The 16011-nt window shown below is 45.1% G+C and overlaps 1 protein-coding gene across 1 annotated transcript in view; it reads left to right on the top strand.

Annotated features, from left to right (window-relative positions):
* The window catches only part of LRBA (LPS responsive beige-like anchor protein), a 2444222-nt gene that overhangs the window by 351383 nt on the left and 2076828 nt on the right, over nt 1-16011 (top strand). Inside the window, exon 16 of the mRNA XM_086962285.1 lies at nt 2350-2412. Coding sequence (XP_086818411.1) covers nt 2350-2412 — 63 coding nt within the window. The remainder of the gene's footprint in view (nt 1-2349; nt 2413-16011) is intronic.

Genomic DNA, 16011 nt, shown 5'->3' with positions numbered 1-16011 from the left:
AGGAATGAGACATGCCTTGGGCACACAAGGTGTCCCTGTGCATACACCGGTCTAAACGAGTTCCTGGGGCTCTCCAGCCCCAGGAACTGGTGCAAGACCGGACAAAGGATAGGGGGTGTAACCACCCCCCTTCCTGGTCCCCCCCAGAGGAGGGACCTAGTCGTAGTACAGCCCCCTTTAGCCGGATAAAGGTAGGAGCTGGTCCCATTCCAAATTAGATTATCCTGAACAACTTTACAAGAAGAAACTCTGGACTTCGACGTTCTGCTCCACAGAAGACTGAAGAAATCTCCCATGTGGGCAAGGAGTGTCCACCCTGCACAAGCAGGCACCATCAGCGTCCAGCGGCTTCCCTTTGTCCTCTTCCCTCGAGGATCCAGACTTCCGAGCCCGACGAGACCCGGATTCCCAGACCTCTTCGACCTCTACCTACATCTGCAGCACAGCTGAGATCCGTGGGTGCGACGAGACACGTGGGACCGGCCATCTTGAAAGAAGCAGCACTTCGCTCCAGCACGACTTCTGAGGTAACCTCGTCCAAGTGCTTTGGGGACTGAGAAGCCCAGACTTTGAGCAGCTCCTGCGCCGAAGACCAGCCCTCCAGCAACCACGAGATCTGCGTGAGGCCCTTCTGCCTGTTTGCTGCTAGACGCGTTGTCTGGTCCTTTGCCGGCTGGCTAGTGACCTCCTAGACGACGAACCTTAAAATCTTCACTGCTGGTCTGGTTGCTCCAGACTGGCCCTTGCTCCCTTCCAAAAGAGGAGCACCCCGGACCCTCCTGGTCCACTCCAGACGCCGTTTCCACTCACCGCGTGGGTTGCCTTTGCCAAGGCCTGTTGACTCCAAACCCGGATCCGACACCGCCGACAGCGAGAGCCTGCGTGGGACAGCTCGTGCCTCCATCCTGGTCGTCGAAGACACCTCCTGGTCCACGTGGCTGCAGAGACAAGCGTCCACCCTCACCTGATCGCGACGACGACATCTGGTTCCACTCCTGGTTCCACTCCAGTCACTGGCTAGTGACTTTGAACATTTTCCCCTCTGCTTTCAGGTTCTCCTCTTCACTGATCCACCCTTGGATCCCACCGGACATCTTCCTCCTGATCGCCTTCAGCATCTTTTCTTCCAGGCTCCATAGACTTAAACGCCGGAACCCGACACGACTTCGCACCCGCAGCCTGTGGGTGAGGTAACACGAGCATTTCGGTGCTCAAGGGTAGCTTGACTCTCCTAGTGTCCAGTTCCACAGTCGTTTTTGACTTGCATAGTCAGGATTGTCCGTACTCACCTTTTACTTGAACTGTACGGTCCATAGACACTGTTACGCATCTCGCGTGTGAGTTCACACTCTGCACACGCGTTCCATGGGCCTCCTATCACCTACCTAGAGATAGTGTAGCGTGGTCCCAGCGATCCTAAAGCCTCTGGACAGCTCCATTCCTTTTATCGACTTTCACATTCCACTTACTTAGTATATGGTTTGTCGTGCCCCTAGGGCACCATTGTAATTTGTGCAACTTAAACATATTTTTCCTAAGAGATTGTTATGTGCTTAGCCCTCTGATCTCATAAAGAGTTCAGAGGTGTATGTTAGTTAATAAATATATTGTTTATTTTAATAACAACCTGTGTGGTGTCCTTTCACTTGGTATTCAAGGGGTTATATGTGGCAAAACAGCTGGCTTCACATGCCAAAAAAGTTTAGCCTAAGACTGCTTTGTCCATGCTGCCATTAGGATAGCTGGTCTATAAGGTTGACTTTACAACCGATCATCATAAGGGTTGTTTGGACTGATACAAGGTGATCACTAGAACTAGTGAGCATCATATATCAGGCCAACTTCTCACATAGGGTTTATTTAAATATATGCAATATTGGTATTTCAAATTGTACTATTTTACATATAAGAGATTGTTTCACGTATCTGTTCACTCCTGCCCTAGGTTTGGTTTAAGGTCTTGTGTTTTTTGCTTTTAAAATTGATATTGCTTTAAAAAATATATGCTTCTTCTGCCATCAGTTAGGCTATTAGCAATTTTTTTTTTATCAGGACTGCATTTTGTCAGTTTTCATTTGTAAAAATGTTTGTGCCAGCAGCCTCTCTCCGGAAACAAGCAATGATTAAATAGTAAGGTGCTAATTTGTGTGCAAACCTGAACATTGACAGTAGTACTCTTATTCAAGAAAAAGGTCTGTTTTTTCCTGAAAGCTTACCTTCATGCATCTCTCCAAGCTTTGTGTGTTTTTTAAATCTTTCTATTTAATGTGCAGATTGTTACTTAAATGAAACTTACTTGAATGTGATCCTATCCTAATTTTAAAATGTGTATATTGTTTTAATCCCAAGGACTACGGTGTGAAAGACGATGAACTTCAAGCAATTTTGAATTACTTACTAACAACTCATGAGGTAATTCTGAATAGAAGATTTAATTTTCAATTAGTTAAGTTATTAAGACAATGTCTTACTTTTGGGAGGAGCATTTTCGTTATGATTACAAAGTGGTTCAGAAACATTAACCCAGCACTGAAATGTAAAGCATTGCACTTACTCATTTTTTCTTAAATTTTGTGTAGCAAAGAATTGCTAGAAAAAATTATTTTGAGTTCTCTTTTTCTGGGTCTCAACTAAAATCTTTCTGTTGGTTGTTTACTTCATTATTGCTGGACACTTTCCAAGTAAATGAATGTAAAGAGTTGTGACCAAATATCACATAGACTAATTGTTAAGCTAAAATGGGAAGAACACCAAAATATTTTTAAATAGTGCCCTTTTTGTTATTCCTTGTTTGATCTTAAATTGACTATTTTTTTAAAAATCCAAAGCACTTTTTGAATTTTTTTGATGGATATAAAACAGCAAGTTTTTTTGTTTAATTTCAAAACATGATGGGAAGACAAAAGTTCTGGTCCAATTTTCTGCACAACCAGCAATAGTTTAAACAATGTACATATTTTACCTCAATGTTTACACATCTCTATTCCAGGCATCTCTCTAATGATTTACATTTACATTGTGCAAAGAAGTCTGCAAAGCTTACTGAACCTGAGATGCACTTGAGCTTTATAACACCTTAATGAGACATATATCTGTCATTAGGAAAGAAAGTGGTTAGGGGGATCTGGCTAGTTTCATAATCGTAGTTAAAATTATATTTTTACCGGAACATTTTCTGGACTTCAGAAAAAGGAAGTAAATTAGCCAAAACAAATGTTTCCATCGCACGTTAACAAGAACCAGTGAAGCAAAGTCTCTAGACAGCAAGTCTGCTACTTAGAACTTGCGTATAGTCCATGAAGTCTGCCTGCTTCATTTGTTTTCTTTGGGGCACGGAAAAAGCATCAGACCATGTAAAATTAAGCTAGATAAATTATCAGCCTAGCATGATCATCAACTACCACGGTCTCATCAGCTAGGGTGATCCTCCTGAGACCTGAATTGTGGGATACTTATGCTTTTAGAAAACAGCAAAAAAGTAAATAAACAACAAGTAGAATAAGATGAGGTAATAACATTTGACATTTTTGCTTTTTTGAGTGAGCTTGGGAACTGGAAAAATAGGGTTTATGGTAAGTCAGAGTTCCTCAAATTCCCCTTGATATGGGGTAAAACCTGACATTTCAGGGTGCTCTGTTGGTTTTAAATTGTTTTAAAGAGTTTATATCCCCACTAACCAGCAACTTTTAATTCCTTTTCTTTCTTACTCTATAATCGTATATTCACCATTGCTTAACTTTATTCAAAAGCTGAAGTGTACAGTGTAACCTGTACAGTATAATCAGTTGCATAATCCAGTCTACCCAACTGTCACAAGAAGGGAGAATGAACTAGCTTATGGGGTTTCTCGATAGAAAGTAGTAACTTGAGTGATAACAGTCTTTCTGAGAAGCACTATGTCAGACATTTTATTTCTGAAACTCCCAATTTGGGATTACTTGAAAGGACCAGAGTGGAAACAGATATAAATGCAAACCATGTTTAAGAAAACACTATACTATGAACTTCAAGGGTTCGGAGGTCCTAAATGACTTCATAATGAAGAGCATGGTGACCCTGACCAAAGAAACGTGTGCTTTATTACATACATTGTAATTTATCTGCTCACTTTAAGAAAATGTATTATTGTTGTTAATGTCGAAGTTGAAATGCATAGCATCGAAGAGTGATTCAGACAGCAATATCCCGAACCAAGAACATCTTCAGTCTCTTGCTATACAGGATGACTGGGTCCTTATATAAGTCTGTGCAAAAGTTATACACACACACCCAGATCTTTTGCGTTTAGCTTTCAGCTGCATAATGTGAAAGATCCTGTGTCGGATGGAAGGAAATGGATTTGGACTCTGCAGTGCTTAGAGTGTTCCAAAACACGAAAAGTCCTTGGAGTCGCCTACTGCCGAAGCAGCAGTCAGAGGACCAGATGGGCTTGTTGAATGTCTAAGATGGGGAGAAGCTGTTAACAGTGACACTGAAGTGAGAGTGAATATACAACAATAACAAAAACTGGCCAACATCTATTTGAAAAGAGAACTACTCAAACAGTCTAATGTTTATCAAAATATATATTAATGTGCCCTGTGATATTAAAGGGTTAGGAAAGGTACTATGAGAATTATTCAAGCAGCTGGTAAACCTTTGTGACAGAGATATAGATCATCTTGGGGAATAAAGGAGGACCCAGCGTATGTCACAATGGCACCCTGGTTGTAAGATGTAGTTTTACACACAAGGGTAACCCGTTAACACCAGAAATTAACCTCGGGTAATTTATAAATGAAAAGGAACAGTAGTTCATAAATCACATAATTAAACATGAATTAAAAATTATGAAAGGCACAGTAATTGTCTTGGTACAATTAGTGAAAATTAATATCATGGTTGTTTTGACAGGGCCACGAAATGTTTTCACCTTTAAGTAATTTTACTTTGATTTTATAGGGTCCAATACCAGTAGCATCATTTTCGCAAATTATGGGATTTATTTTCAGAAAAGAGCTCCATGAAGAGCCCCAATACATGGGGCCCATTTGGCATAAGTAGATGTTTGCTTCGCCAACAAGGAGCAAATCCATTGCCGAAGTATGCCACGCAAATAGGAGAGGACTTCACATCCTTTGTACAGGAATTCCTGGGAAAGAGAAAGTTAGCTTTTCAGTTTAGTTGGGGGTGGGGGGGGGGTCGTCAAACTTTGCGGTTTTAATTATCTAATAGGGGAGGATGTATGACTGACCTTTTTTTTTTTTAATCCGCTTATTCTTTTTTTACTGGTTGGTTATGTTTAGTAGAGCAGACCTATGACCTGTCCCTGTATTATGACTTTGTAGTTGTTTCACAGGGTTTAGGCTCTGTCCACTGAGGAGTCACTGTTTTCTTCAAAGTATCAGTGGGTGATCTCTCGTAAGTTAACAGGAAGCCATTGGCTTCTAAGTTCCCAAGCTCTTAGATTCGATCCCTTGAACCAGGAGTCTAGATTCCAGGCCCACTGTCACTAGCAGTGGTGAGTGGTTAGAGATTTCCATTGCCTGACAGTCTCCCCTATAATTCGCGGGAGTTCTTCCGTCAGGATAACAAATAGTACAACATGGTGAAAATGTGATGTGCCCTAGAAAAGGTGCAAGTATTCTTGTTTCACCCTCATCTCCTGACGTTCTTCCTGACCTATCAGTTTCAGTGTTCATAACCTAATTAGAGTCCCCTGTGATGATGTGTTTAGTTTGGAGTGTCTAAATGAAGTGGGCCTATCTTCTCCTACACTAAGTCTTGAAGCCTCAGGGGACTTAGACACTGGACAGTGTGTACTTGCATTGTGTCCATGTTTCGTAAACTGCTGCAAACCAGCCATTCGGGTCCAACTAAGTCCAGTCTGCTTTAAAGGGGGATTCATTTGCACATCGTGATCACCACCTCCCCTCGAACCTGTAGTGTGTCCTGCACTAGCCAATAACGTGCATCTGTTGCTTGCCACGAATCATCACCCCATTATGTGAGTGTCTTAGATGAGCATATCTGGCTTTACTAATCTGATGTAGCCAGTGGTTAATTTGTAAAAACAAATAAGTGCCGGGACTCTTGTCAGGAGACAGCTTGGACAAGCTCATTTCTCCTATTAGCGCCACCTAAAACAGAACAAACTAATAACCATGAAAGCGGGTGTAGGAGGGTGGATACCTGACTATGGTTACCCCCAACTTTTTGCCTGGTGTTTTGCTGGTTTTCCCACTTAGTTGACCTGGGACCCTGCTATTCAGGGCCCCAGGCCTACTGCTCTCTCTGTAAAATGGATTCCATGTACCCTAGGTACATATCTAATTGGATACTGAGTCACCTTATCAGTCCCTGTACAGTGTACCTTAGGTACCCATGGCATAGGTTTACCCAGGGCCTACCAGGGGCTGCAGCATAGCTGGCCTTCCAAATCTGATTCAACTGGCTGCACGACAGCTGGGGCAAGGTGGTGTAATCACCCTTTGCTTTAGATATAGTATACCTATATCTAACCCTAAAATGGACACATGTATTCCTATCAGTCACTCCTATGGCAGGCCTTATCAATCCTGAAGGCAGAGTGCTTGAAATTATGTGAGATGGTGCTCTGGCATGAGCTGAGCCCATTTGCAGCTTGCGGAACCAAGTCCTAATAGCTGTTCCATGATAACGCGTACCATATACTCTTCAGTGCCTTATAATCCTCGCGGTTATTTGCCAACTTTGGTATCGCTTTATCAAAACATGTCGAGTAAGGTGTCATACGAATTGGAATAGTAACCCCTCGCCAATTCTGGCGACGGGGTTAGCATTCCACCCTTCTAGAGGGACACGACATGTATGTAACTGTGAACCCCGGTTAAAGTTAACTCGAGCCTCAGCATCACAAAATGGATGCTGCCACCACAGACACAAGTCTGACCTCCTGCTGCTGGGAGTCCTTCCAGCGAGGAGAGCTTGGACAAAGGGTTTCCTGTCAGGGGCGGTGCTAGCACCATCCCAGACTGGGTTTTGTGTATCCCAGGTAGGCAGGGCTGAGAGGAAGGTGACTGCAAGTGGCACCCCGGTGCTCACTGTGCATATGCCGGCTTGAACCAGTTCCAGGGGCACACCAGCCCCTGAGCTGAGGAAAGTCCGGACAAGGGAGAGGGGTGTAACCACCCCCCTCCTGGTCCCACCCATGGGCAGGACCTAGTCGCGTGCCAGCCCCTTTCTTTAGTATAAAGGTAGGAGCGGGCCCCCTTCCCAAATTGGATGATTCTGAATCTTGATGACTTTCCACGAAAGAACTCTTGAACCTTTCTGAAGACTCTCCCTTGTGGCTAAGGAGTAGCCACCCTGCTCCAGCGGGCACCATCTAAGCGCATGCGGTTTGCTGCACGTCCATCCTCCGGATCAAGACTGCCCAGCTCGACGAGACCCGGCTTCCCTGGCACCTCTGACCTCTACCTACATCATCAGCCCAGCTGAGATTCGTGGGTGTGACGAGACCTCGAGGGACCGGCCATCTTCAGAACTGCATGACGCTTATCCAGCACGACCGCCGAGGGATCCTCGAGTGAGTGCTTTGGGGTTTGAGAAGCCCTAACCCTGAGCAGCTCCAGCATCGAAGTCCAGCCCCCCAGCATCCACGAGATCTGCGTGGGGCCCTTCTGCTTTTTGCTGCTCACCACGTTGTCCGCCTACTTGCCTGCTGGCTTGTGGCCCTCCTGACGACAAACCACAACACTTCCATCGCTGGTCTGTTTGCTCCAGACTGGCCCTTGCTCCCCTCCAACAGAAGAGCACCCCGGACCCTCCTGGTCCACTCCAGACGCCATTTTGAGTCCACCGCGTGGGCTTGCATTTGCCAAGAGTTGTTGCCCCAATTCTGGGTCCAGCATCGCCGACAGCAGATACCTTCGTGGGACAGCTCGCACTTCCATCCTGGTCGCCGACAACGCCTCCTGGTCCGAGAGACTGCAGAGCCAGCATCGCCCACTCACCTGGTCGAGGTGACTTCATCCGGTGCCATCCTGGTGCCCATCTGATCACTGGCTAGTGATTAAGAACTGAGTCCCCTCTGCTTTCAGGTCGTCTCCATCTTCGATCCAGGCTTGGATCACATCGAACATCATCACTGGTCGCCTGCTAGCAACTTCTTCTTTCAGGCTCCATAGACTGTAACGAGGATTCCCGACGTCTTTTGAACCCTATGCAGCCGCAGCCCCTGGGCTAGGTAACCCGAGCATTTCGGTGCTCCAACATAGGTTGGCTATCTAAGTGTCCAGATCCTTTTTCGTTTTCAGCCTATCTAGTCGGATTCGTCCGATAAACACTAACTTTACGAAATGTAGCATCCATAGACTTTGTCCCGCATCCCGCGTGAGAGTGCACACTCTGCACCCGATCTCCCTAGGCCTCCTGCTCCTAACCTGAAGTTTCAGTAGTGTAGTCCTAGCAATCCTAAAGCCTCTGGATCCAGTTACTTACCTGCTAGTATTTCGCATTCCACTTTTGTAGTATATGGTTTTTCGTGCCCCTCGGGCATTTGTGTAAATTGTGCTACTTAAAGTATTTTCACAAGAGTTTTGTTGTGTGCTTAGCTCCCTGACTCATAAAGAGTTCAGGGTAGACTTGTTATAAATAAATATCCTTTTATTTTCATAACTTGTGTGGTGTCCTTTCACTTAGTGTTCAAGGGGTATATGTGATGGAATAACAGCTGGCTTAACACGCCCTCTAGAGTTTAGCCTAAAGACTGCTCTTGTCCATGCTACTAGGATAGCTGGTCTATAAGGTTGACTTACAACCAATCATCAATAAGGGTCGTTTGGAATGATACATAGTGATCACTAGAATAGTGAGCACTGCATATCAGGCCAACTTCTCACAGCGGGGAGAGGATGTGGCATAATGTCCAGAGCTGCCGACTTTGGAGCTGGGGAACCAGGTTCAAGTCTCTGCTCAACTTCCTGTGATTCTCGGCAAATCTCTTAATCCCCTCGTAAATGAATGTGTCCTTAACTGGTACTCATGAAAAGTGCCGGTGGTGGTGATTAAATGCTGGTGCTGAGCACCGGAAACCACCAGCTCAAATTAAGCACTGGATGTAGCATCCTACCATGGTCTGCCCAGCCTAGTGACGGACTATGTCATAAATTTAAAGGAGGCTTTGCGAGATGTCCCTTTGTTAGCCCCCACCTCACCAGTCTTCCTCTCCAAGGTGGATCTGTATCTTTTATTGCTTTTAGTATTGTCAATTGAGGAACCTGGTGTCTGTGAGCCTTTCATCCCCATACGCCCCTTCAGACTGGCTGCAAAACTAATGTTGTTGGCGGGGCATATATATCTAGTTTCCTCAGGACGCCCAACATGGCTGCATCACCCACCCCAGTTCCTGCACTTAGTTGTCTCCTCTTTATTTTCTGGCCGGAACCTCCACCCGGCGTTTTCTTTTTTTGTGTTTTTGGTGTCTTTGTAGTCTACTCTAATATGTCAAGTATTTTCCAGGGCCCACCTAAAGAGGCATCTCACTTTTCTTCAGATCACTGCCCATGTCTCCTCGCCTATGCTGGCTCGTTATTTATTTTTGTGAGGGTCACCCCCTTACACATCTTATTGAGGGTAAGCATCTCTTTATGCAACAACCAGGTTTCTTCTGCTTTCCACCACTAAGGCGCTTCAAAGTGGGTCCTTTCATAGTTTTCACGGGGTGCCTAGCTGTCTTTCTCTGATATTAGAACTCTGTCTCACCATCTTGTCCGACTCTATCCTTTGTGGTAATATATAGAACAATCTTTTGCCTGAAAACCTATTCATTCTTGGTAACTGTTCCTCACCAACATCTGCTTCATTCATCTGGATTCCCTTTCTTATTAGTTTTTGTAACTTCTTTATTCCCAACGGAGCAGGGCCTTTCAGTGGTGATCAAGCCTTCATTCAGAGTTCCTCATCCCAGGCAGCCTTTCACAGGCCAAGCATCGACCAGGGGACCAGGGATACTGCTGCGAATTGTACCTCTTCATTCAGTGTCTCGATGTGCCCCCCACAACCTGTCACATCCCACAGGTCTTCTATAATACTTTTCTCTCTGACAGTCCGTTCGCTGCTGCCAGTCTTCTTTCTGGACCTCCTCTAATTCCTCTGTGGCATTCTGTGCCACCAGTCAGGCTTCTCTGTCTTAGTGTTGGGAGTCCTTGGCAGATTGATATCTTCTGGGTGCTCCCCACACACCCGGCCCCTTTTCCTCATTGATGGGTACACCCAGTCTGGGCTGGGATTAGCTCTCACCAGATCCACCTCTCTAGGTGCTTATCTCTGGCTGCACTCTCCCATGCCCGATAACTGTCCTCCCGGGCCCCAGCAAGGTGGCCGATTGGAATTTTCCTCAGAATTCTAGTGTAGACATGGCTCTGTCTGTGCACACCCTCAGGGATGGAGTGGGTGCTGCTCTGTAATATCAGATTGTGACAGATTTTAATCCTTTGTAAAAGAGAATGTGATATGTTCAGCGTGTAATAAAATAGAAACAAGAAGGGGGTCTCTTTTGTGTCACTCACTCTTACTACCAATCATTTAAGCTGATTTTGGATGATCTTGTTGGGTACCAATATATCTTTAATTCCAATCACTCCACTGTCTAAACACTGAACAAATTGTATGTAAAGATGTCTAATTTATTTAAAAGAAATACTGCCTGATACAAAATATTCTTTCTGTAATTCTATCATAATAAAAATACATTAAGCTCCATACATAGAAACATCATCAATACACTTCATCATCCAATAACGTTTAGTATAAAAACACAAATATATAAATAAAAAGCAGTATCATGAAATGTACAACTTGTTGCACGTTCGTATCACAGATCGTCAGATGTTCAGCATGGACAGTGGAGATCTCAAGTCAATCCATACTTGCAGCCTAGATTCTTTTGTTAACTGATGGGATGCCCAAGTTAATATTTTCAGAATTGCATTGATGAATACAGCCTTTATAGATTGTACATGTTTCATAAAACCACAGTTTTAGCACAATTCTGAAGTGCTGAAAGAGATTTTCCATCTAGGCCAGGATTTACTTTTCTGAAATTTGACCCACATGGCCGGTTTGTGTTTATCAACTTAGACAGGCTTCTGTACATCCTCAATAGATGATTGTGGAAATTTTGGGAAGCCTGTGAGCAGCAACACTGTGTTCTGACTAATGAGTTGTCCTGATGAGTTAGTTGCTGTTTTCTAGTCTTTTTGGAGCGACTCAAAAACTTGGGTGTTTTGAGCTAACTTGCCACCAGATGGGAGTCCCGCCTTACGGGGGGCTTACTTCCCTGTACAGAACGTTTGTGTTTTACAAGCTGTACTCCTGGTTTGTTGCCTCTGTTTCTTATTTGAGTATGCTCTATTCGTGTCAAAACCTATACAGAATGCAGCTAGTGGTCTAATATCATGGGAGTAGTTGTTGTCAGAGACCCAACCATTGTCTCCAGCCATCCAGTGAGCCTAATATGCATTCTAGGATTGAATGTTTCTTGCATTTATCAACCGCTTCAGCCCAAGTCTATGTATAGCAGTAGACCTTTAAGTTTTTAAGGCACACCTTCCAGAGTGGTACTGAAGACAGCAAATGCCATTGCCTGTTAGTTCTTAGTGTCCAACGAAATCATGTGTTCGAGGCATATGAGCTGCAGATTGTACACTATGCATTAGATCGCCACCTGGTGTTGGGCTCGGATGATTGCAGGTTGTTGCCTTCTTGGAAGAAGTCTTTGTAGTCACGAGGTAGGTGACTCCTCCCTTGGACAATACTGCGCATGGGCATCGGCTCCATCCTTGGATTGTTTTTTTCCGCCACTGGGTTCGGATGAAAGTTTCTCCGCTCCGGCTAGAAAAACACTTTTCAGCAACTTCGAAGCGCAGAACTTCCTCAAACTTCTAAAAATTACCTTCGACATAGACTACAATACTTTCAACGCCATCAGTTCTATTCCGGTCATCGACGCGGGCCGTTGGGCCTACCGACGCCGTGCGGCCTACACCACATGGAAAGAACTCCGTTCAATAGATGCCTGGTATGTCGAACAAAGTTTCCACGAAGCGATCACCACGAGGCCTGCAACCTCTGTCTATCGCCGGAACACGACGAGTCGACCTGCACAGCTTGTGCATCCTTCCGATCGAAGAAAACCATCTGGGATCGTAGGGCCCGTTGGCACGAAATGAGGAGATCAGCTCCAGCACCGGAAGATATCTTCGACGAAGAGGTTCCCCTCGTTCCCGAAGAAGACTCGCCTGATCTCCAGATCGTATCAGAGGCAGACGACTCAGATGACTCCATTCCATCGGGTCAGCGCATGAGTACTATTGCCCCTGCACCACATATTCTGCCCAAACTGAAGGCAAAGGTCAGCACTCCGCCCAAAGGGCCCAGTCGAGATCGAATACCTGCTTCGAAAGCCCCGCCTTCTAGCCCGGCCCTGAAGAAACCAACTAAGCCTTCTAGTGCCTCGACACCGAGCAAGCCTCTTCCATCAGCACCAAAAACTAAAGATGCCTTGGGGCGAAGCCAAAAGACCCTTCAGCACCAAAGCCTAAAATAGTACCGGCACCGAAACATAAAAATGTGCCGGTACCCAAACCGAAAGAAGCACCGGCTCCGAAGCTGTCCACTTCTACATCTTCGGTGCCAAAGAACACAAAGCCTGATTCCGAGGTGCCCAAATCCTCGAACATGCCTACAAAGCCGAAAACAACACCTTCGGCGCCGAAAACTATGCCACAGGACATTATAACACCTCCCAAGGCTAAAGACACACAACAACCTCCCCTGGAACCGAAAAATTAGACGCCCAAGAAGGTTGTAGAGGAGGAGAAACTTTTTTGACCATCCTTGAAAAAAGAAAATCTACATAGAAACCAAAGACGGGTCATGTAGGTGCTACACCTCACAAGAAGAGACCAGCAGATGCACCACCCACACCTATGGTTCCTGCCAAGAAAAAGGACTGTGCAACCTCTCCTGTGCACCCTTCCTCTCCTATACCTCCTCTTCCTTCTTCTCCTGTTCCTCCTCACATATCACCTCAAATCTCTCCTGTACATTCTCCATTATCATCACATTCCCCACAGCAGAATGATGATGAATACAATTTGGGTGGAGGGGAGGACATTCAAGAACCCGATTCATACCATGTAGATGAGGGTATTTGGGACTTTCCAAACCCCAAAAATGTGCCTGTATGGGACTTTACAAACCCACAAAATGTGCCTGGCATTCCTGAACGACAGTCATACCCATCAAAACCTTCCCCTCCAGAGCATACCATTGGTTTTGGTCATCTGTTAAACAGAGCTGCTGTTTACCATGGAGTCCCTATGCATTCCGATGACATTGAGGAGGATTTTCTCCTAGATACCTTTGAGCAGTCTCAGCGGTCTGCTCAAATTCTTCCCATGATCAAGGGGGTCATCAAACACGCTCCAGAGGTATTTAAAGACCCTGTACGCACTAGAATATTAAACCCTAGAATTGAGAAAAAATATAGATCAGCACCCACAGATCCAGTCTACATTAAAGGACACCTACCACTAGACTCATTAGTTGTGGCCAATGCTAGAAAAAGGGCAAACTCTCAAACTTCTGGTGAAGCACCCCCACCTGACAAAGAATCAAAAGTAATTGATGCGTCAGGTAAAAGAATAGCTGCACAAGCTACAAACATTTGGCGTATAGCAAATACATTAGCCCTCCTCTCTCGTTACGCTAGGGTTCATTATGATCAATTAGAAAAACTACTTGAGCACCTACCAGATCAGTACAAAGATCAAGCAAATGACCTTATACAAGAAGGCAAGCTAATATCCAATGCCTCAATAAAATGCGCACTAGATGTCGCAGACACAGCAGCTAGAGCTGTAAATACCAGGGTCATTCTTAGGAGACATGCGTGGTTACGCATTTCAGGGTTTAAACAATAAGTGCAAACCACCATTTTAAACCAACCATTTAATCAGAACCAATTATTAGGCCCAGAAGTAGACACTACACTGGAAAAAATGAAGAAAGATACCGACACCGCAAAGTCTATGGGAGCTTTACAGTCCACACCAGCTAGAGGCTCCATTTGTCGCACCTTCTACAGAGGAGGCTCCAAACAAACTGGAGCAGACACTAAAACATCTTTCAAATCACAAACATCCTCTAACAAGGGATACTTTAGAGGAGGATACAGAGGCAATAATAACAAAGGAAGAGGTTGCGGTAACAATAGCAACCGATCCTCTTCCGCCACAAAACAGTGACTTCCCTTTGCTTCCCCCACAGCATCCTGTAGGGGGCAGAATAACACAGTTCCTGCCTTTCTGGAACTCCATTACAACAGACAAGTGGGTAAGACAGATTATCCAACATGGCTACTGCCTAGAACTTACAGCAACCCCTCCAACCATACCTCCCAGGCAGCGTCTAATGTCTACAGACCATCTGACTGCTTCAACAGGAAGTTCTATCACTTCTACAAAAAGATGCTATTCAAATAGTTCCTTTAGAAGAACAAGGAACAGGGGTTTACTCGCTGTACTTTCTAATTCCCAAGAAGGACAGAACACTAAGGCCAATTCTCGACCTCTGGCCCCTCAACCATTACATACAATCAGATCATTTTCATATGAATACTGTACAACAAGTGCTTCCACTGCTGCAACAAGGCGACTTCCTTACAACACTAGATTTAAAGGACGCCTACTTCCATATCCCCGTACATCCTGCTCACAGAAAGTATCTAAGGTTTGTACTGGATCGACAACACTATCTGTTCAAAGTCCTTCCATTCGGAGTGACAACGGCACCACGAGTATTCACAAAGTGCCTAGCAGTGGTAGCAGCACATCTCAGAAGATAACAAATACATGTCTTCCCTTATCTAGACGACTGGCTCATAAAAGCCAAGTCATTCAATCAGTGTGTCCAACACACACATCAGACAGTTCAAACGTTGCACGACTTAGGGTTTACAATAAACTACATCAAGTCGCACCTGCAGCCTTCGCATATACATCAGTATCTAGGGGCTACATTAAACATGTCTACAGCCCTAGCGTATCCCAGTCCAGCCAGGATACAGAGCATTCAAGCCTTAGTCACCACTTTTTAACACCAACAGTCTCTGCAGGCCAGGGTGTTCATGAGACTAATAGGCATGATGGCATCTTGCATCTTCATAGTGCAACACGCAAGATTTCAAATGCGTCCATTACAAGAGTGCCTAGCACAACAGTGGAACCAAGCTCAAGGTCAACTAAAATACCTGGTGTTTTGATCGACAGCCGCATGCATCGCTCTCTGCAGTGGTGGAACACCAAAAACTTGACAAAGGGGCGGCCGTTCCTCGAGCCTGTTCCACAAGTAGTGCTCACAACAGACTCCTCCCTCACAGGATGGGGATCTCTTACATCACACAACTCAGGGTCAATGGAACAATCAACAAAAACTGTTCCATATCAACCATTTAGAGCTGCTGGCAATATTCTTAGCACTCAAGACTTTTCAACTTCAAGTACAAAACAAAGCTGTCCTAATCCGGAAGGACAATATGACAGCCATGTACTACATACAAAAACAGGGGGGGGGCACACTCTGCAACTGTCCCAGCTTGCACAGAACATTTGGAGATGGGCCACTCCTCAAAACATACATCTGTTAGCGTAACACCTTCCAGGAGTTCACAATCCGATAGCAGATCTGTTAAGTCGGCAGTCACAACAGAGTCACGAATGGGAACTACCTCCACAAGTTCTTCAACCATTCTTCCAAAGGTGGGGGCACCCACACATGGATCTGTTTGCCACCCACGAAAATGCAAAATGCCCAGCCTTCGCCTCCAGGTTTCCACACCCGCTGTCCGAAGGCAATGCGATATGGATGAACTGGTCAGGCAGATTTGCGTACGCTTTTCCGCCTCTTCCACTAATTCCATTGGTAGTGCGCAAGCTCAGACAACAGTCTCTCACATTGATCCTAGTAGCTCCCACATGGGCACGCCAA

This window comes from Lissotriton vulgaris, chromosome 3_1 (genome assembly GCF_964263255.1).
Source record: "Lissotriton vulgaris chromosome 3_1, aLisVul1.2, whole genome shotgun sequence".
Taxonomy (NCBI): domain Eukaryota; kingdom Metazoa; phylum Chordata; class Amphibia; order Caudata; family Salamandridae; genus Lissotriton; species Lissotriton vulgaris.
The sequence above is the reverse complement of the archived record's forward strand: the minus strand, read 5'-3'. Positions and strand labels throughout refer to the sequence as shown.